The sequence below is a fragment of the Echeneis naucrates genome, chromosome 22, assembly GCF_900963305.1.
Source record: "Echeneis naucrates chromosome 22, fEcheNa1.1, whole genome shotgun sequence".
NCBI lineage: Eukaryota > Metazoa > Chordata > Actinopteri > Carangiformes > Echeneidae > Echeneis > Echeneis naucrates.
Window position 1 is genome coordinate 20,238,698 of NC_042532.1, and position 21,815 is coordinate 20,260,512.

At 45.1% G+C, this 21,815-nt stretch overlaps 2 protein-coding genes across 3 annotated transcripts in view; one reads left to right on the forward strand and one right to left on the reverse strand.

Annotated features, from left to right (window-relative positions):
- The window catches only part of brf1a (BRF1 general transcription factor IIIB subunit a), a 64,529-nt gene that overhangs the window by 3,810 nt on the left and 38,904 nt on the right, over positions 1-21,815 (forward strand). Inside the window, exons 4-10 of the mRNA XM_029493549.1 lie at positions 2,977-3,150; positions 5,492-5,523; positions 9,245-9,317; positions 18,037-18,186; positions 20,312-20,405; positions 20,621-20,747; positions 21,544-21,583. Coding sequence (XP_029349409.1) covers positions 2,977-3,150; positions 5,492-5,523; positions 9,245-9,317; positions 18,037-18,186; positions 20,312-20,405; positions 20,621-20,747; positions 21,544-21,583 — 690 coding nt within the window. The remainder of the gene's footprint in view (positions 1-2,976; positions 3,151-5,491; positions 5,524-9,244; positions 9,318-18,036; positions 18,187-20,311; positions 20,406-20,620; positions 20,748-21,543; positions 21,584-21,815) is intronic.
- On the reverse strand, positions 10,751-14,338 carry LOC115035629 (BTB/POZ domain-containing protein 6-B-like). Of its 2 annotated transcripts, XM_029493551.1 has the most exons (5): positions 13,652-14,338; positions 13,485-13,552; positions 13,176-13,266; positions 12,863-12,981; positions 10,751-12,245 (listed from the first exon to the last, which is right to left on the reverse strand). In XM_029493551.1, exons 1-5 carry the CDS (start codon positions 13,901-13,903, stop codon positions 11,213-11,215), a joined length of 1,563 nt encoding a protein of 520 aa, XP_029349411.1. In that variant the 5' UTR covers positions 13,904-14,338; the 3' UTR covers positions 10,751-11,212. The 2 variants fall into 2 exon arrangements, with proteins under 2 accessions (XP_029349411.1, XP_029349410.1); XM_029493550.1 differs by having other exon boundaries at positions 13,485-14,336.

Sequence of the window (21,815 nt, forward strand, 5' to 3'; positions counted from 1 at the left end):
TGTGTGTGTGTGTGTGTGTGTGTGTGTGTGTGTGTGATGAGCATTGAGGAAAATTCCTGTTATGTTCTGAGAGTGGAAGGCGACTGTGCTGTTTAATTGTGTGTGTGTGCGTGCTGGCTGCTTAAAGCCACAGCTGAGCTTTTTTGGGGGAGCATGTTCTTATTAGCTGGTTTGCTGAGGATGAGATTAGAGGATCAATACGACTCGTTTGTGTTTGAAGGAAGCTGCAGTCAGGAGATAGTTAGCTTAGCTTATCTTAGCTTAGCATAGAGGGAAGGCTCCTGTAACGGCTTAAACATGCTACAGGACCTCTAGTGGTGTTAGTCTGTGTCAGGGTCCAGGATCACGCTGACATGTGGAGCTCGTTACGTCCAATAAGGGATTTTTATGAACCAGCTCCAAACAATTAAGCTGTAATGGCGTGTAATGTCTGAAGCTAATCAGCTGTGCGTCTGAAAATGAGTCGAATTCTCGTCTTGACTTTGATTCTGAGGCCAAACGGAGAGGAGGAAGAAAGACAGCCGAGCTCTGAGACACGTTTTTCCAAACTGATCTGAGGCCAGATCAGGTCCTGGTTCTGTACTGACACGTGAGGACGAGCAAACACAAACTGGATTACAGATTTCTGATAAATCTGTGTATTTTTTTATCGTAGTGTTTAGAAAGTACACAAATGTGTGTGTTCACTGACATAATTATCATCCTCCATGTTTCTCCACGACAGTAAGAATAAAATGATCAGTCATTGTATTATCAGCCACAAAAATATTTTGACCACCAATGAAAAGCTCAGGAAGTCACTCCCACATTGTCATATTATGCTTCTGGAGAATTCCTTAAAATTCAGCAGAAACCTCAACTAGGACGTGTCAGAATTTGGAGGTCAAAGGTCACGGTAACCTAACAAACATGTTTTTTGCTGTAACTCAACAATTCCTACGGCTATTAAACGGATCGATCCAAATATTTCATTGGTTAAAAGAAGTGATCGCCTCGTTATATCCAAAGGGTGAAAGGTTAATTAATTTCAGACTGTGATGTCATAATGGTACATACGGTGCGAGTCAGAAACAGGATTTGATATCGTGATCATGATATCGTCTGAGCTTCAGCTCCAGCCATGAGAGATCGGCTTGTTTAACCTTTTTCTAATTTATAATTTGGCTCTTTCCCTCCTCGCTGTAATTAAAAGTGTAAATGTTGAAGGTTGTCAGAAAGTCTCCATGGCCGAGGCGTGCGTGCGTGTTCGGTCTGTCGGGAAATTTATGTTCATCTATGACTCTGCAGTCATCTCATAGAGGAACTGCTCCTCGTCCTCGTCTTCTTTCCGGCACTAACTTCCCCCGGTGGCTGTCTGTTCCTCCACCGTCTCACCACCGACTGATTCATGTCTGTGAGCCGTGTGTGTGTGTGTGTCAGCCCGTAATGCATCAGCAGTCCCTGGTGTATCGGTCCACAGCACGCTGCAGTGTAGGCGTGATGACTGGAATTTAAATGTAGCTTTAAAAGCTGCTGCGGGAAAGATTAATGTGTGAAAACACACACTGAACAAAGTGGAGCCACAGTAAAAATAAATAAATGAGCGGAGCTCCTTCAGATCCAGTGATTGACACGTTTCCTGTCCTCATATAGAACCTGCTTGATACTCAGAAACCACATGGAGGTCAACCCTCAGACTGTGCTGACCTTTAACCCTTTAACCTGTGTGTGTGTGTACCATGGCAGATGATTCCTAATTAAAGCTACGTCTCCTTTCTGTCACTCGAACTTGGCAGCAATTAACTTTCTCGTTCATTCGAAGAGTTCGTTCAGTTTGAAATCCAGCAAGCAAAACAACAGATGCTAAACTTTTCAACTTTCTTCTCAGTTTCCTGTTGTCTTGTTTGTGGTTTTGTGTGTGTTTGTGTCAAACTGATGTTGTGTTGCTATCAGATCTGAATCTATGTTCAAATGTGTGATGACTTTGGATGAGCTCAGAGCTGCCACATTCCCAGACACGCACTCAGTTCAGTAGGTCCCACACATCTGGTTGTGTGTCTGTCTTAAACACATTGAACTCATCTGATGTCCTGAACTCTGTGTGCGTACACAGACACATTGATTGTAAACTCTTTTGTCATCAGTCTGCTGTTATGTCTGAATTGGTTTGTGTGTTTGTGCGTGTGAACGTTGAGCACACATGCCCTTGTGCGATTGCGTGTATGCAAGTAGTTATGTGTGAATATTTGCACACGTGCAGCACGTCGTTTCCAGGCGTGTGTGTCCTGACAGGCTTGCAGGACTTTGTTTGCGTACAGTAAAGCTTGTGTAATTACGTGTGTGTGTGTGTGTGTGTGTGTGTGTGTACCAAAAACAGGTTTCACTGCACCACACTTGTCTTTTGTGCGTCTGTCCTGTGTGTTTTTCATTAACACTGCAGGTGTCTCAGGTCTGATCACGTTCAGGTGCTGAGTTGTGATTCGCCTCTTCGTCTTGCTCTCTCGGGGAAAAAAATACATTCAAATAAGAGAAATGGAGGAAACTTTATCGTGGTTTGAAGGACAAATTGTAGCCAGTCAATCACATAAAAAAGAATAAATCTTCTTTTCGGTTCTATTATTAATCTGTTCAGCTGCTCTCAAACTTTTCCTTCAGATGTCAGAAGCTAAAATTGTCTGTTCAGCTGTTTTAATATCCTCCGTAAGTTTAAACAGGAATCAGCTGCTGAGACATTCAAGTCCGATTTCCAAACCAGGACTCCGGAGAAAAGGCCATGTTGGAAATGGCTGACAGTTTCCTCGGACACAGCAAACGCCGCTGGCCGTTCTCACAGCTCGCTCCCGACGTCCATTAATCTGTTTTTGTTTGAACTCGTCTTGGACACGCAGACGTTGACAGATGAAGGGAAACGGTTGATGAGAACAGGCCTCCGTCCGCAGGAGACCAGGATGTTTTTAAACTAACGTTGTGTTCCTCTGTGTGTTTGTGTGTCTTCAGCCAAGCAGCACATCAACACTCTGGGCCACCAGCTGCAGATGAACCAGCACTGTTTGGACACGGCCTTCAACTTCTACAGGATGGCGCTCACCAAACACCTGACCCGCGGCCGCAGGTCCTCCCACGTCATCGCCGCCTGCCTCTACCTGGTCTGCCGCACCGAGGGAACGCCTCGTATCCTTCCTGCTCGTTTGGCGTCTCTTATGAACGCTGAATGTTCTCCGGCGGATCAGAGGGGGAGAGTTAAACAGTAGAGAAGGTCGTGGTTCGGTTCCCCTCCAGTCTGCATGTCTGGTGATTTTTCGTTATAAACCACACAATCACTCGCTTCGTTATCAGGATTGCTGCTGATTAAGTCTGTTAATTGGTTTGTCATTCAGTTGATGGTTTAAAGACGTTGGTTTGATTTTTAGAGAAAAGGGAGCCGGCAGCACATTCGGCCGCCTCGCCCCTCATCCTCTGTGTGTGTCAGCCCATTTTTAAATGTCGTGACAAAGTGGAGCGGAAGCCTGATCAAAGACCGGCTTCTATAATTGAACAGGGCAGCGTCGCCTGGTTTGGGGGAGGAAGTCGCCTCTCTGTGTAATTAGTCGAGCAGAATCTGGGTGCTGGTGCCGGCAGAGTGGAATTTGTTAAACCTGTGTGTGGAGCTGATGGAGGATGGCACATCAAAGTCTGGCGTGAACAGGACCGCCTGTCGCAGCCTCAATGTTTCATCATCTGCTAACGGCGCCGAGATAATGGGACTGTTGGTTCATCCTCGGTGTTTGGTTTACTCCTGACTCACCCGGCCTCGGCGATGCTGCCTGTTATGTAACGGCAGCAGAGGGCGGCCTGATGAACGCTGTAATGCTCTCCTGCTGCATTGTTTACTGGCCTGTTTGTTCTTGTTCAGAGGAGCGAGGCGGTAAAAATAGCTTCTAGCGCACTTCCTCATTCACAGCTGGGCGAGTTGGTACGCCGATGGAGGGAGGAGCAGCAGCGGGAAACAGACTGACGGACCAGGACCAGGCGATCTGGATCGTACATCCAGTTTTAGTCTGCGGACAGATCATTCCTTCCTGACTCTCTCCTCTCCGTTTGTCCTTTCTCTTAAAATCATCCCACAAAGCAGTTAAAACAATCAAATCGACCTCACGGAGAAATTTCTCTCAGAAACAGTTAAGAACTGGATTCAGTCTTTAAGTGGTTTGACTAGGCCTCCGCTGCGTCCGAGCTTTCCCTCCAGTCCGCAGTCTGGTGGATTTGCTGTTGATCACTTAGTTCCCAAACCGGAGTGTGTGTGTGTGTGTGTGTGTCTGTCACAGCCTTGGGTGGACTCCTGTTCATCCCAAAGGTGGGAAAACCGATGAGACGGTCTCCATGCAGCTGGTTTAACGTGATCACTTCATCAGTGTCAGTATCCTTCTCTCGTCCTTTCTGCGGCTCCAAATCAGATTAAAATTTTTTTTGTCCGAGGGCCCAGATGTGTTGAAGGACCGTCTGTCGTTTGTTTTCCTGATTAAGGCGCCCATCTATAATGTCCAGACGGCGTGTGCCGGGATTAGAGTTTCCATTTCATCTGCGTTGCTGCTAATTCCATTGTGAGGCCTTTTCAGAGGAGCCCCAGCTGATCCACCCTGGCAGGCTGGAGACAGGTGCACCTGTCGCCCCGGAGACCCTGTCGCCACGGAGACCAGGCTGTGGATGCAGGCGTGTGTGAAAACAGCCCCGCCCCCACGTCAACCTGCCGTTGGTTTGTGCTGGAAATGAGGAAGTGTAAATGTTTCTACAACAGGACGCACCTCTGCAAAGACATCACGTACCGTGTCCCCGGATTATTGTCAAATAATTTAATCTGCACTCAAACGCCGTTAAGCTCTTGTCGTCATTGTGTTTACATTGTGCGTCCTGATTGAGGCGTTTGTGTGTCTGTTGTCGGTGCAGGATGAGAGCAGCTTTGCTCTGCTGCCGTTTGCTCTGGCATTCATGTTAATGTGGCTTTAATCCGGAAAACAATCATCACGGCATAAAATCAGTCACCTGTCGCAACATTAAACGTCGGTTTGAATTTTGAGCCGACCAGAAAATGGAAAAAGGTTGTTGGCTTGGGTTGTTTTAATGCAGCATCTTCTTCTTCAGTCAGACTCTTTATAAAAATTGTAAAGAGAGGTCAGTTTGGATTGAAGTCTATGGGAAAATGTCCCTCCTCCTCCCTGGTTTATCAGCTGATGAGTTTATGGTCTCAGTCTCTAGTTTAAAGTCTTCAGTACAAAATGATGCTCCATTTAGAGGGAATAGACCAGAAAGCGGGGGATGGTGGGGGGGTGGCCTCTTGTTTGACTTACAGACCATCAGGATGGAGTACAGAGCTCCACCCGACTCTCCTCCTCAGCTCCATCTTTAAAACAAAAACAAATATGGCCACAGACAATTCACAGAACTATAAAGTGTGTTTGAAGGAAACAAATTCATGACACATGATCTTCACTGCCTGGCTCTTCTTGGTTGACTTGCCTTAACCGGTTTGTCTCAGACATGCTGCTGGATCTCAGCGATCTGCTGCAGGTGAGTGTCCAGACCACGTTAAACCTCCACTCATCTCAGCAGTCATCAGTCCAGACCTCCAAATATCTAAATACAGCACAAGCTGAAATCATAAAATGAGCTCCTCCCTCTGGTCACCACTCCCATCGTGCATCTCTGCCCAACCACTTGCTCCTGCTTTGTTCTGCATTCAGACCCCCCCCCCCCCCCCCCCCCCCGGTAATTAAACCTGAGTCGTGTGTGTGTATATTTAGAAAGGCCTCCATTTGTCTGCAGTGAGTCGGGGGTGTGGTGCTGCTGCTGGTGACGGGACATTTCTCACAGTCACAGCTGGTCGGAGGCTTTTATTTTTATGCACCCAGCTGTCCTGGAGAGGAGCCGAGCCGCCCCTCCTCTCCCCCGGCATGTGGAGGCTGGGTGGATCTGAAGTGGATTTTTGGGTGGGTGGGGCCGGGGCCACTCCGCGGTGGATCCACACCCAGACCACGTGGTCTCCGCTGCATTGTTTGGATGAGTGAGGAGCTCAGCTGCTGAACTAAAGGATTATCGATCAGGGCCGGATCAATACTGACGTTTAGCTTCAGCCATTTTCTGTGTTGTGAAGGAAGTTTAGCAGAGAGTTTAACAGACAGGTGCATCGTGAGGAGGATCAAACTCAGGAAGTGAATAAAATACATTATTCAAAACTCCAGACTGAATCTTCAACTTCAACTGTTTTCAGTTCACGGCAGAAAATTTCACATCAGGTTTATCCAACGCCAAAATAATCACACAAATTTTTCAAGAAACTCAGAATAAGAACCAGGAACCAAATCTGGCTCATCGACATCCAGGAAATTAGTTTGAATATAAACAAAATGAAAATAAGAACTTAAATCTCCTCGATATAAAATGTTAAGGGTAGAAATAAAATATGGAGAATTAAAAATATTTTATGTCTGAAACTGAATCACTGACAGTTAACGCATTTTTAAAAATCCTTTAATTCAATAAGTGGATTTGATGCAGAGTTTCCACTGAAGGTTTTAGTTTTGGGAGTCGGTGATTTGGACCTGACGACGGCAGCTGTTTAGTTCTGTAGCTGAAGGAGAAAGTGGTTAATGATCAGGAATCCTTGAATTGAAAGTCCCTTTCTGTTGGCGGAGCGTTTTGACTTGACCCAATTTGACCTGGAAAGTTTCACTTTGTGCTGCGGAAGAGAGATAATTTCCTCCTCGTGTCATCTCCCAGTCAGAGCTGAGATCAAATGTCGCGTTCAGACGGAAGGAGAAACGTTTTGAATTCAGCAATTTGTGCTTGATCAACAAAACTCTGAGCTTAACGCACACATTCAGTAAATTTATAGTGTTTTTACTTTAATATATGTTTAGCTGGTCTGAACGAACTCGTTTGGAGCCGAGAAATGTTACTGAACTGCAAGAAAGTAATGCTTTCTGTAGCGTTGGACTCATTTAAACTTTGGATTGAAACCTGGCTTTTTTTTTTTTTTTTTTTTTTTTGCTGTCCTCGATTTGCAATCAAATACTAATGAACATTGTTCTTCATCGTTCTTAAGTTAATTTGATTCCTATCCAGGTTAAAAAGTTTAATTCAACCCTGCAGTGAAAAAACCTTTTCTAAACTTATTCGCTCAATTTTCCAATGAGCACATTTTGGTGGCCAACACAGTTCATTTGGAGCTCTTTTACCTCAGATGTTGGTCTCCACCACTCATTTAGTTCTGTTTAGGCTCCACCAATGTTCCCTCTCCTTTTAGCTCTTTGTTTGGTCTCTGACATTCATCCTGCTGCTCAGAAATGGACGTTAAACCCAAATCTGTGATCTAAAAGGTGCTGAATTTCTCTTCGGGGGCTGAAGGAGTTTGGGAGTTGTGTGATGATCCTGCAGCGTTGTCAACACAAACGCTGACCCCATTCCGTTTTGGTTTTTTTTTTTTTTTTACTGTTGGCAGTATATGTAGAGTTGTGGATCAGCGGAGTGAAGATGTTGATGCTGTCTCGTTTCAGCTCCGATCAGCTGGAAAAACACAAGTGACCGTGTTTCCTCCATCTCCTGACTTCCAGCCTGTGTGCTGCTCTGTAGAAATTCCTTGCTGGAATTCGTTTCCCAGAATAGCAGAGGTGCATCTGCCTCCCTGCCCAACTCCAAAGGGGGGGGGGGGCAGAGTCCGTCTGTCTGCCCCCTCCCTGCCTCCAGAGCTCTGAAGGAATGACAAAGATCTGACCTGAGTTCACGACCCAGTCCTCTGGCTTTCACTACCGTCTGCTTCGGATTTCAGCCCGCAGCGCCTCGGAAAACTTCCTGCTGCGCAGCTTCACCGTTAATTTGAGGAGAAAGATTCTTTCCTTTGTTATTCAGCTTTATTGGAGGGGCCCAGAATTTACTGCCGGGCCTTCTGGAGATGTTGTGGCCAGAACACAATGAAACATCTGTGATGGGAGGTGCCGGAGTGATAACGCTCATCCTTCAGATCCTGGTCCAGGAAGTCCGAAGGATGGCGACGGCCATTTTTTGAATCACTTGACTTGTCTCAAACATAAGATCCTAAATTTTCATACACCATCGTCAGTCTACTCAGAGTGTTAAAAAAAGTGTTTAAATTCAGCAGATTCTTGATGTTCTATCAGTCTGATCACATCATCACCATCGTATCTCTGCTTGACTCTTCCTGCTCCAACTTCCTGCTTCATGCAGATCGAACCACAAACTGATATTCTTCTCATATTCCTCTGACTTATGACCAATAATTAGCAATAATCTGTCATTTTTTCCAATCAGATGGAACAAACGATGTCCACAATGTTAACTCTCCCTCTTCACAACCTTTTCTGCAGCCAATGATTAATATTCCACCACAATACACTTATCAACTCTTTTCTAACTGACAGTTGACAAATTATCTTGCACCTAAGTTGCATCTTTTATCTGATAATTTTTTCACCTCAAGAACCTTTTCAAAATAAAATACTGGGCAGTTGCTAGTTTTGACCAATTTATTTTTTATTTTTTTTAATCTTCTAAACATAAACTGTTTTGATGAACTTGGGGTTGAGTCAAAAAAAGGACCTGAGCTAATTTATGTCAAACTTTTTAATATTGGCAAATGGAACAACTTTAAAAATGAGCCGCTCTCCGTGCTGATTCTTGTCCGCTGCAGAAGTCGGGGGGGGGGGGGCGCCCCGTTAAAAATAGTGTTGTGCAGATAAATCAGTGGCGTCCTCCTCTGAGCTACAGGAAGGTCACGTCAGGTCAGCGGCCTGAAAATCAGAAATAACTCTCATCGCTATCTAAATGTCAGCTTTTTAAGATTATCAAATAAATGTCAGCGCGACAACACAGTGCTGTCCAAAAACATCTGTATGTAGGGCAGACAGGGTCATAAATGTTGGGGGGGGGGGGCAGATAGTTTGATTAGATATTAACAGAGCAGAGGGAGGGGAGAAAAATCCCTTCAGCTCTTAATCAGACATATTAAAGTGAAATGTTCTGGGACCTTCAGGTTGAACCAGGACACTGAACCTCATCTTGCATACAGATGTGCCCCCCCGTACTAATTGCCCCCCCCCCCCTCCCTCCCTCCGGTTTAATTCTCTAAGTGGCTTTTTTTAAATGGCTTTAATGGCTCCTGGAGTCTCTGAGCTCAGGTCAACTGGCAGGCTCGTCAAAACACGCAAATGCAGTTAGACTTATTAGACTGCAGCGTTTCACCATCATCATCTAATTTTTTGTTTTTCCTCCTCAGGTGAACGTCTACGTGTTGGGAAAGACCTTCCTGGTCCTGTCCAGAGAGCTGTGCATCAACGCCCCGGCCATAGGTACTGACCTCCCCCACACTTTTCACTCGCCGCCTTTCATGTAGACGTGTGCAGCTGCTCTTAATCTCATTATTACTGTTGTGATTAAGTGAATAATCACTTTATGAGAGTAAAATAGATTAAAAAAAGCTGCTCACATTTTCCCGTGCCCAAGTATATCCATTTTATCTCAAATCCAAAATATATTCAACTTTAGTGATATAAAAGAGTAAAGCAGCAAATCTTCATGTTTTCTGAGTTCTTTTTTTATAAATAAATGATAAAATGGGATATTCTGTTGATGCAGCAGAGGCGTTCCAAAAACACACTGCATTTTTCACAGTGCTTTTTCTTAAACGTAATTGTGTCCTCTAAACTCCACGTCTCCAGTTTATAGCTCAGGCGGCTGAATTAGGTGAACTGAGGACGCCCCTGTCGCCTCTGGGCTCATGTTACCGAGCAGAAAAGGGATTATGCTGAGTTTTATGGCTGCAGATTAAAACAAAAACACTGGCAGCTGATCGGGGTTCAGCTCCAGCAGACAGGAGTTGAGCATTTGGAGGAGAAAATGATGAATTGGTGCATTTTTAGGTCTTCATGAACAGCAAATCAAAGACCAAAATTAGAGAGGGTCTGCTAGAAGATAAGTTTTTCTCTTTAACCCTGAAAGGACCCAAATCCACTTTGAGTCCTGGTTCTATTCTGCCAGCATGTGAAGGAAAAAGAATAATAGGGCCGTCCTACACGTTGAGGCATCAGGACGCCCACTGCGTTCTCTGCCGCACTGTATTTATTTATTTTTTCATTGTAGAGGTCCGATGCTAATTGAAAGTTATTTTCTCATCTTGGTTGTGAGTCACCTCTGACTCATGTAAACACAGTCCTGCCTCAAAACGCTCCCCTCCACAGACAGACCTGCAGTGCAGGTTTCACACGGCCCACACAGTGTAACGTATAATTAAGCTGCTTTACAGAATTAACTGACGCTGCAGCTGTTAATGAACATGAGGATAGATATGATTGAAAAAATAAAGCATCAGGGATGACAGAGTTTCAGACAGATGCCTTTCTATTTCAGCTGTAAAGTGGGGGTCCTACTCATGTGCCCCCCCCCCCCAGTCATGTCTCTGTCACTGCAAAGGCAAACGCCCCCCCAAAATAAAAAACGATGTAGACCCCTGACCCCGCCTGTCAACCTCCTGATGTTTTCATAAACCTACAGTGCAGTTCACTCTGAAGGGACCAGAGGGCGCTGCAGCCCCTCAAATGCCCCCAAACTCCCCCATGGCGCCATAATAAGATGAGATCTGCGGCTTCAGTCACATTATAACCTTTATGTTTTATCATCAGGTGTATAAGCATTCTTGTACAGAACAGATCTGGTCTTTAACAGCATCAAGCTGTTAACGGTTAAATTGTATTTTACAAAAGACACAACGTTTCTGAGGTCGTCCTCGAGTGCAAAACAACTCCGCTTCTGACAAGATTTCTACTTTTTTTTTTTTTGCGTTTAGAATCATAACACTACATAAAGTTTGCTCTTTGTGTAATATTGCTGCTTGGACTATAGTAACAACATTGTATATAGACTTGCAATTACACAATTTGAAGCAGTCCCTACTTGTTCCAGTTGTGGAGCGCAGCTTGATTACATAACCACAAATCACCGTATTAATGTTGTTTCTACAGCAGCCGCAGCCCTTTGAACACAGGCATCAGAGCAGATAACGTTCACCCAGAATTTAAATAAAAAAATAACATTAAATTAAATAAGATAAAACAGCTCCTTCGCTTTTAAAATAGTCTCTCAAAGATCTAACCAGGCCATTTAGTGTGACATTGTCTTTAATGCTACATTACGTTAAAGGCTGGGAGGAGAGGATGAACCTAGTTGTCCATCAGCAGTCCAGAGCAGCTTATGCGTAGAACACGAGCTCAGGGATCTGTCCTCCCTGTACTCCGGTCCCGTTGGTGCTGTCGGAGGAACACTGGAATTGAAATGTCACCTTCCCGCACTGCACCTCCGTCATGCCCTCCTGGCCAAAATAGCTCAGCTCGTTCCCGTCCAGCACGGCGCTCACCGTGTAGAAGGCGTCCTGCTCCACCTGAACAGGATGCTCGAACCACACCGGAAACGTACTGCTCGACCCGTCCGACACGAACTTTGTCAGGTTCTGTGCCAGGATGACCCCCTGCCTCTTCAGTTCGATTTTGACGCTGTACTCGGCTTTGCCGCCGCTCGACCCGTACAGTCCCAAACCAGCAATAAAGATCCTCTTGTCCACCGCGAACTGAATGCTGTCGCACCGGCCGCGGTAGCGCCACTGATTGCTCCGGTAGGCTGAGGACTGGAAGCGATGGCACCTCTGTGGCACCAAGCCCTTCCTCGCCTTCAGAGGGAAGTCCAGTTGAGGCTTCTTAGCCGCAGTGTACCACAGGAACACATTGTGTGTCTCCTCCAGTGTCAGGATATCAGATTGCGCCGCCCCATTAGCAAACTCCTCCAGGCTCATGGTGGGGATGCGAACCAGAAACAGCGCCTTGCCAAGGACATCTCTCTTGTTGCGGGTGGTGGCCCCCAGGCCTTGTCTCTTGCACTCCGCCGTGGCCCAGTTCATAACGGCCTCAAACACCACCACCTCCTTGGTGTTGAGGGTCTCCCGCCGCAGAATGATCTCCAGAGTCTGCAGGTCGATCTCGCAGAAGCCCTCGGAGCACAGCGCCAGCTCGGCCTGCGCGTCGATCACCTCCCAGCAGCGCTGCGTCAGCTCGGGCTCCTCGAACAGGCGGCTCTGGGACAGCAGCACGCAGGCGTTCTTGGCCTCCAGGCTCGTTTCCAGGAAGGTGACGCATGCCTTGGCCAGTGCAGGGACGATGTACTTTTTGGCAGCGTACAGGGTGGCCAGCACCGTGTCTGCCTCCAGGTCGATCTCATCGCTGTACATGTACCTAGAAGGGGCCACATAGGAGTTAAATCAAAGCTAACATGTACAACTCTGTTCTCAGCCAGAGAGAGAGAGAGAGAGATCAGTTACATCTTACACGATGCACCATGTTCTCCTTGCAAATGGCTCTGGAGTGCTAATCGCTTCCTGTTCCTAGTCTCATTTCCACCACACCAAGAGAGTCCACAAAAAGGCCTAAATGGAAATAATGATGGACTCTCTTCCTAAAGAGGACTGTGCGATGATTTAACACATCCTAACCTTTTCTCAAGGCATAATTTGCCCGTACTCCACAGTGCTGGCTTAACCTATGCTTTAAATGAGAAACAAAGGCAGGTTATTTATAACTGCTAGTCTGCATATATGCCCCTCTAAGAAAACTGTCAGGCTGAAGAAGAGGGAAAGGGAAAGAAAAAAACAGTTTCTAGTTGAACAAAGAGTGCTGAGAAAACCAGCAATTACAGAGCACCATACTGCTGCCACTGCTCTCTGGCGCTTCCAGCATTTTGGCATTCGCCTCTGCTTAGCTTTGGATGAGTAATAATATGCTTTGAAGTGACACTGACTGCGCTTGTCATCTCTCCTTCTGGTTGGCTGTGTGAGGGATGGCGAGTGGCTTACTTCAGCAGAATTAGAAAAGCAGCAGGTTCCACATCTGGGATATGAATCTCAGACTCCTCCTCCGCCAGATCGCCGTAAAACATGGCACAGAAGACCGAGCTTCCCACGGCCAGCACATACTGGGAGGGAGGGAGCAAAGAGGTGCATCAGAAACACATGCAACCAGAGCGCACTTTTCTTTGCTAAGTTCGTTGAAGGAGCTGGCTTTCAACGGTGCCCTCCTCTAAAATTAACCAACCGTAACACTCAGTTTTTATCTGCACGGACAAAGGAAATCAAAAATGGTCTTTTCCACAAGGGGAAGTGTTTTTACCTTGTGTGCCGGGACCCTCTGCGATCCGCCCAAGGGGCCAACAATGAAGTGGACATCAGCCATCAGCTCATTGTTAAACATCAAGGCATTCCTAAAAGCAGGAGCAGGTTTCAAGAATAAGCCCAAGTATTGTGTAACACACACACAGTCCTCCCACACGCTTTTTGCCCAGAGACACTGATTATATTCATAGATTTTGGGAGGATAAAACTAAAGTAGGAGAGCTGCAACTCAAATTTGAAAAGTCTACTTATTCTGCTGTGTAAAAAATGGAAAAGCAGCTGTAACTGCCTGACCCTGCGGGCTCACCTCTCCCTCAGTGTGGGGTGGCTGCACTGCCAGCTGGGTGGGTCCACGTTGTTGTTGTTGATGTTCTGCTGGGTGGTCGGGGTGGTCGCCCCGCTGCAGCCGCCTCCTCCTCCTCCTCCCCCCGCCTGGCTCACCTGCACCTCCTTGGTCTTCTCGGCGTCCGCCACCGTGGTTCCGTTGGCCAGGTTGGTGTTGTCGGTGCCGGCGGCGGCGGGGCAGAGCTCCGCGGCCATCTTCTCCTCCTTCTGCTGCTTCTTGGTGCTCAGGGACAGAGTCAGGATCTCATAACACACCGGCAGCCCGCCCGGGAGCCTGCCGACCTTCTTGGACTTTTTCAGCGTTTCGGGAAGCAGGAGCAGGTAGGTCAGACACCTCATGATCCGGCCATGATGGAGCAGCCTGCAGTCTGCCGAGGGCATCGGCTCGGGCGACCCCGGTCTTCTGGCGTTAATGCCCCGGTGAACCGAGTCTGTGTGCGGGGGGGGGGATGAGTGGATGGACGGTTCCCGGAGAAGGGAGCAGAAAATCGGCTTTTTTCTCTCTCTGTGTCGCTCACAAAAACGACGGCATCGGCCGCGGAAGTTTAGCCGACAACATCTAAAACATGTCCGGGCCCCGGTGGAGTCTCCTCGGCCGCTGAGTCCAACTTCCTCCGGTCCGGGCGGTCAGCTCATCTTCCCGGACGAAGCGTCGCTAGTTTTCCCTTTTTCCGGGCGGATAATCCGGAGACGTCCAGCTGCCGGTTGTTGTTGTTGTTGTGTCTTTATCCCCTCCCGCCGCCCTGTTAATCCTCTCTGCCCGCTCCCCGCTGCCTGTGGCCGGCCGTCCTTCTCGGAGAGCCGCCGTCCTCCGTCTGGAGCTCCGACGTCTCCTCTACTTTTTTTGCCTCTCCGTCGTGATGTCCTCGAGCTCGTCCAGGACCAATCGGATTCCCGCACCGCGCTGACGTCACGAGCGCCCCAAGCGCCTCCTACCGCGGCTCCGCAGAGTGTGCGTCACCGCGCCGTAATCCCCGTAGCCCCGCCCCCTCCCGTCCACGTCGTGAGAGCGCGCGGTCCGTTTTTAAAAATGGCGGCTCAGTAACGGACTTATTGAACTTAAATAATTAAACTGACTTATTTAACTTAAATATTTAAACGTACTTATTTCACTTAAATAATCAAACTGACTTATTAAACTTAAATCTTTAAACTGTTATGTAACTTTAATTTAATTCCCTCTTAAGTTGCCCGTTTATTTAGCAGAGCAACAAAGAAAGTTAAAGAAAACAAACAAAATTAAATTGGGACAAAAACTAAATGTTTCATTATTTTTATGAGCAAAAGCTTCACTTTAGTCGTCCCAAACTCTGAAATTCTTAAAGACAGAATTAAAATATACTTTACAAGATCAAATACAATATAAGCTCTAAAACAAAATAACAGAAGGTTATGTGTAATTGTTTTGTAATGGCATTAAAACAATTAAACTGAGCTGGATGTATATAAAGCTGGAACAAAACGTGGCCATGTTGAAAAGTGAGATAAATGATTAAATCAATAAGATAAACTGTAAAGAGAACTGTACAGCAGCGACATCAGAGCTCTCCTGAATTGTTCCTCCACCTCAGCCAATCACAGCAAAAGTTGTCGTTGATAATTAAATTTAGAAGCTGGTATGCTTTTAAAAATGAAATACTACAGCTCTACTCCCACAAGGCTGCACACGGTAAATAACCAGCCCACTGCTTTATTTCTTCTTTTCTTCCCCTTTTAATATTCTGCTGTATGCTTTTAACCAAAAGTTTTGGAACGAGATCAAATCTTAACGGTTTGCAGCTCAATATATTTCAATTTAAATAAAAAAAAAAAAAGTTATGGCAGTGAGCAACCTATAAGTTGGATAACTGACCAAACAAGCAGCACAACTTGCTAATATCACTTAAAAGCATCAGTCATGACCTTTAATTAAGTCTAGTGCACGGCTTTCACTCGGTAATGGAGTACCACTCCTGAGTCCGAACGTTTATTCAGCCCTTATCAACGTTTGTTTATCGACTGTGAGGCCGACTAAAGTCTGCACACAGTAAAAGAGACTGCAGCCATGTGCGCTGATGGGTGCAGATAAATCTGCCTGTTCTGTGAAGTTCGACACTGTGACAGTGTGACCCTCTTATAAAGAGCAACCTTTTTTTGTAGGAATAAATATACCCACAAATGGGCTTGTAGGAGACTACTTGATTTATTTATTTATTTTTTTGTTACGAAGCATGTAAGAAAACAAGAAAATGAAGAAATAGTTTTTTTTTTCTCCCGGATAAAGACAGTCAGATATTTGGAGCTGATTTTTCGTCATTACTGATCAGAACTCCTGATCAGATAACGATAGAAACGACTCAAACACGAGAGGAACTTTTCTTTGGTTATTCTGCTTCACACAGTTTTTATCGGGAAAAGAAGGAATCATTCAATGTATGTTTTTTATTTAGTTTGTTTTCTGAGCTACAGAGAGCAGCAGATTTTATGAAGTGACAGCAGAGAAGCTTTAATCGCTCTAAAACGGGTTAATTCATTCGTCAGTGCAGAAAATGTCAAACTGATTTGGTTCAGTTTGATGTCAGGAATGTTTCAGATTGTTGACTTTCAGTCGGGTTTTAATGAATCGAGGTTTCTTTTTAAAACTACCACCAACCTCAGATCAACTCTGGAGAACAGAGAAGAATTTTTTTCTTTCTTGGGTGGTTTGAAGGGAAATGGATGTCGCTTCATAACTTTAATGCTCTTCATGCATATGTTGCTCTCACGTTTGATTGAAAGGGGCGAGGTGGCGGCGGGGGGGTTGGAGTGATTTTTGGGAAACGTAGGACAGGGAAGGTAGAAAGTAGGCGAGGCAGGTGGGTCCAGAAAAGGTAAACTGTTTGACCGTCACAGATTGATTATATTCAGCTGAAGGAGGATTTAAGGTGGATTTTTTTTTTTTTTTTTTTAAATTAAACACCCTCTTCTTCTCTGCAGAGATCTTTTCCTGGCTCAGGCGCTCCAGTAAAACTTGGAGCAGCGATGGCCGGCTCTGCAGACGTATCATTACATGGTGCGGTGGGGGGGGGCAGCAGCCTGGATCTTATTACCAACTGGCTCTACCAGCTTTCCACAGGACTGCTCTTTAAACACAGCCACTAACTTTAAAGATTCTCCGGTGGCACAAAAACTCCCACCTTTTGTCTCCTTCTGTTTAAATGTAGTTTGAGCTTTACCTTAGATTTCTCGAGGCGGTCATATAATTCATGAAATATAAACAGACTAAAGCTGAACTGACAAAAGCAGAAAGCAGGTGTAGTTCCTTCTGCTTCTTAAGTTTTCATAACGTTTCCGATACTCCACATCCTACTCCTCGAGCCTCAGAAACATTGGAGCAGCAGAAAAGTTGGAGGCTGGAGCTTGTGATTGGACGGCTGCCCGTTTAAATCCTTTCACCAGCTGAGAAAATCTGGACTGAGACGCTGAATGAGAAACAGGCTGCTTTGAGGTGCACTTGAGCTAAAATGTTAATCCTCTGCTTCTCTGGTGCAGCTAATTAGCAGCCAGCAGTTGGAACTGGTTTTACTGGGGAGCTCGCAGGTGCTGGTAAAGTTCAGTCTGTTTTTATTTGTGGCAGGATTTTTGGTCCAGAGGGGGAAAAAAAAACAACATTTTATTTGATCTGAAAGGCAAAGTGGGGGATGGATGGTGACGTGCTTGGCTTTTTTTTTTTTGGTTCGTTTGGTTTGGGATTGTAAACACAAGTCACGTGTTGTCTCCTCCCAGCAGAGCCAAACAGATCTGGACTCGTCTGCTCTTTGCCTTCAGCAGTCAGCAGCTCCATCAGAGCTGGATGTAGATCATTTGATCATCTCACCTGATCACGTCTACCTCAGCAGGCGGGTTTTTAGTGGGTCTCACAGTCTGAGGTCAGATGTTAAAGGTCGACCTCCATGTGCTCTTTCACTGTAGTCTTATAGAATCTAGTCCACAGAACCTGGATTCAGAAGCTGCCAGGACTTCTGTAACTTTGTGATGTCACAACGTAGCATGGTGAGATGGTTTTTGGCTCATTAAAAGCACAAATATTTCCTCTTATGGATATCGACACTTCAAAATCAAAGACTGGATGAAATTAAATGTGGAACAAAAGCTGAGTCGGTGGACTGATTTTTAAAGTTCTCATCTATTTTGTGCTGTTGCTTCGTATCCTGAAAAAAGGTCGACTCACTCAAACAATGGCAGTGGTGATGATGCACCGTTTGTTTTTTTTATTGTCCAACTGTTTTTTAAAGGTCTCAGGATGAGAAAAAGGTGAACTTGTGGTTTGGGTTTGGCAGCTACTCTCTGGAACAATGGACAATAAAGTTACTAATGAGCTAAAAATAAAAAGCATTTAAATTCTCTTTTATCGGCTCTGCATCTGGACTCATGCAGGTTCGCTACAAAATTCCAGCATATAATTTAGTTTCTAATATCCTGCCGACTCGGCGACCTTATGTGATATTATGAACATGCAATAGCACAGTAAATCCTCCTTCCCTCTCCCCGGTCAGACCCCTGCCTGTATATTCCCCGATTCGCTCAGCTGCTGGAGTTTGGTGAAAAGAACCATGACGTCTCCATGACGGCGTTGCGGCTGGTGCAGAGGATGAAGAGGGACTGGATGCACACGGGACGAAGGCCGTCGGGACTCTGTGGAGCAGGTAACTGTTTTGCATTCTGCTGGACGGCAGCTCAGTCATCGGAGGATTTTTGTTTCTGGTTCAGTGAGAAAAATCTGAGGAAGGAGAGTAAATGTTTTCTGCTCTGTTGGTGACCTCAGAGGTTCTGACTCTATCAGAGCCCAAATAATATACTAAACAAACATTACATTACATTGTTTTGTTATTCAGGCGGAAACTAGAGCAGCACGACATCAAATATTCCCTAGAAAAACAGGCTATATTTGAACTAGTTTGTTTTTACAGCTGAAAATGTTTTGTGGCACGTCCCCTGCCTTGATCGGCCGTCGACAGGAGCTAGGACGAAGAAGTGGATTATTCAGTACTTGGTCCATTTTCTTCAATGTCTGAAACAAATAGCACCAAAACGTTTGTCCAAGAAAATCAGGAAACGGAAGCGTAGCACAGTTCCAGTTTCCAATGTTGGGCAAAGTTAATATTTAGATGTAGAAACGGTTTCTCTCATCTGATGATATTTGAGCTTTCGTTCGTCTAATCTGCTGCATTGGGCCAGCCTGCCGACACCTGCCTAAACCTACCACCGTTTGTCTGGCATTGGTTTTCTTCCCTGCCCCGTCATCTTCTCAGCTGCATGTTGTGGTTCAGTTTATGAGAACCAGCTGAGCTGGGAGCTCCACTCTGCCAGCGTCATTCTGAATCCACTCAGCTTCGACGCATTACCAGCTAAAACGTCCTGAAATTTAATCACCAGCTTCCGTGTTTACACTCATAGTTTCAATTTTCTGCTTTTCTGTTCCTCTGCTGCATTGCCTGAATAATGAATTGCTGATCATAAATCATTAAGAAGGATACACTCAGACTGACAGAAGAAGGAAAAGTTTGTTTCCAAAAAAATATCACAGCTGATGAAGCAGAAACGTGTATCTGCAAAAAGCTCTTCAGGGCAGACAAAGACAATGACATCATGGATTACAGTCGACACAAAAGAGTTCATAACAAACAAACAAAGTAACTCTGCATTAAGATGGAAAACCGACAACTTTGCAATCACAGGACTTCAAGGTAATGGTGCTGAAATGTTTGAGAAAGTCCTGAGCGGAGCTAAAAGCGACCACTTCAGTCCTAACGGCTGTTCGAAGTGTGCTTGTAGAACTAGAAGCCTGCATCTATCTTTTAACAGGCTCTTGAGTGAGGGAGGCAACTCTAATGACGGTTATATAACTGTTCCCCTTCAAGGCCTGCACTGCAATTCATTGCATAATATTTAGTGTTGTCGTTACTCCTCTTTAAAACAGTTTTGGTGCGGGGGTGGGCTGAGGTGGTCTCTGTCCTGGTGGCTCCGAGGTGTTCAGACAGAGAAATGCCCGACATTTAAGTCTGGAGCGTGTTCATGTTCATGTTAAATCAGAGAGAGAGTGTGTGTGTGTGTGTCTGTGTGTGTCTGTGTGTGTGTAATTAAGGCTAACTTTACTGTACTTCTAAATAAAATAATCCAAATCTTCTCCATAAACTCCACAGCAGAGGTCTGCAGAGTTCCTGCCTCAACACACATCACATGTGAACACACACTCAGTGAAACGTGAAGTAGAGCTGCTTCTGACGTGCAACGGAAAAATTAAATATCAAAAACTGAGATGCACGTGTCTCTAAAATATAACTATACCTCCTCGGTGGCTGCCTTTGCTTCCCGACAGGATGACTCATGAATCTGTTTGTCTGACAGCTGAATTTTTACCGCGACATCCTCACAAAACTCTTCTGTGTGTTTATTTGTCAGGGAGAAACTCACTTTAACATAATGTGTTTGAAACTGCTCATAGCTGCAGCTGATTTCAGCACATCTCCAGTTCAGCTTGAAAATAAAGTTAAATACTGAAATACATCGATTATGATGAAGTCGGATAAGAGCAGCACTAAAAATAACACAAAGCAAAGCAGACAACACAATTCATAATATCATTCAATTAGCTAAAAATATGCAGATGTACACTAACAATAGACACAATGGTGCAGATTCATTTTGGTTTTAGCAGCATTATGTCATATATTCTGTTTGGGGACGATAAATAGCTTTACCTGCTGTGCAGATGCCTTTATTTTATTTTGTATTTTATATTTTATATTTATTTTATTTTTCTTTTTCCAGCTCTTCTTGTCGCCGCCCGGATGTACGAGTTTCGCCGCACCGTCAAAGAAATCGTCAGCGTGGTCAAAGTGTGTGAGACCACACTCAGAAAAAGGTGAGTCTGTCTAGCTGCACAAACAAATATCATGCTGTGTACACAGATATGGACTGAGGAGAATTGCCTCTGTTTGTATCTGCAAATATAAGCATTTATAAATCCGTAGAATAACTTCAAATCATTCAAATCCACACATCTTGTGTTATGGAGTCTTCATTCTAATAAATGTGTGTTTTACGTCATTATCTTTCCTTTTTCTTCACCTGCGTCAGACTCTCGGAGTTCGAGGACACGCCCACCAGTCAGCTGACCATCGAGGAGTTCATGAAGATCGACCTGGACCAGGAGTGCGACCCGCCGTGCTACACAGCTGGACTGCAGAAGAAGAAGTCTCAGCAGGTGTGAACACGTGTTGCTGTCGCCAACAAACATGTGACATTATGTTCAAAAGAAGCGACAGTAATACCTCCTCCTTGGTATTTTCCTCACATTTTCTCACATTTTCTCAGGCGGGATATTAACCTTCAAATTAAAGCCGTCACAGTCAGCTGGGCTTTACTTCCTATAAAGAACAGGCAGCTCAAACTAAGACAGCTGCTGATCGACTCAGCAGTTTGGTATTTTTGGGGTTTTCATAAAAAATTGTCTATTTATGACTGGAGCCTCTTTTATGATGTTTTTAAGCAGCAGAGGATGATTTGAAAACCTGTAAATCATTCCGATGAGTCTTTGAGTGACGTGCATAAAAAGCTGAGGTTTGATGATTCTGTTTTTTAAAAATGACGAAAACTTTAACAGGACAAACACAAAGAGGGAAAAGAGCTCTTGTTTGAGTTTATACATTTTAAGAGTGACGTTTTAGTTATGAGAAGGCTGAAAACTTTGGACACAGGTTGAATCTGATGAAGTTTTTTTCAGACGTTGCTCCGCTCCGTAATCTGCAAAAAAGACGACGGTTTCTGCAAAATGCAGAGGCCAAAGAATAAACAGTGACGGGAAAAATAAAAAGATGGGAGCTCGGTATCTTGTCAGGCGGCGAGATCTGAACGTCGCCGCAACCATCAAATCCGGCTTCCGTACTTGTGCTTTGTGGCCGTCAGAAGGAAGAGAAAAGCAAAAGCAGCCGCCGTCAGCCGCCCACGATTGTCGTGTCAGGATGTTCTTTCACCTCTCTCCTTTTGTCTCCTTCATCCAGCTGGAGATCGAGCTGAAGAAAAAGATGGATGACGTCGAAGGTATGAATGCGAGCCATCACATCTTGAGTGTTTCCCAACACTCAGGTTCATACAGAAACAGTAGACTTTGGTTGGCCGACGCTGACTAATTGCAGATCGGTGTTGGAAATGAAAAACTGCGATGAAAACGACTCCCTGTACTTTTAAAACTATTTCGTTTGTGCAACATGTACTTAGCAACACGTTATGTTGCTATATTAACATATTGTAATTATGGAAGTAAGGAAAAGTT

Excerpts from the sequence above, each read along its gene's own strand:
- LOC115035629 (XM_029493550.1), bottom strand. The coding sequence starts at position 13,903 with ATGCCCTCGGCAGACTGCAGGCTGCTCCATCATGGCCGGATCATGAGG. Across the intron at positions 12,982-13,175 it reads AGAGGGTCCCGGCACACAAG|TATGTGCTGGCCGTGGGAAG; the intron begins GTAAAAACACTT and ends CCTCCCTCCCAG. Across the intron at positions 12,246-12,862 it reads GCTTTTCTAATTCTGCTGAA|GTACATGTACAGCGATGAGA; the intron begins GTAAGCCACTCG and ends GGCCCCTTCTAG.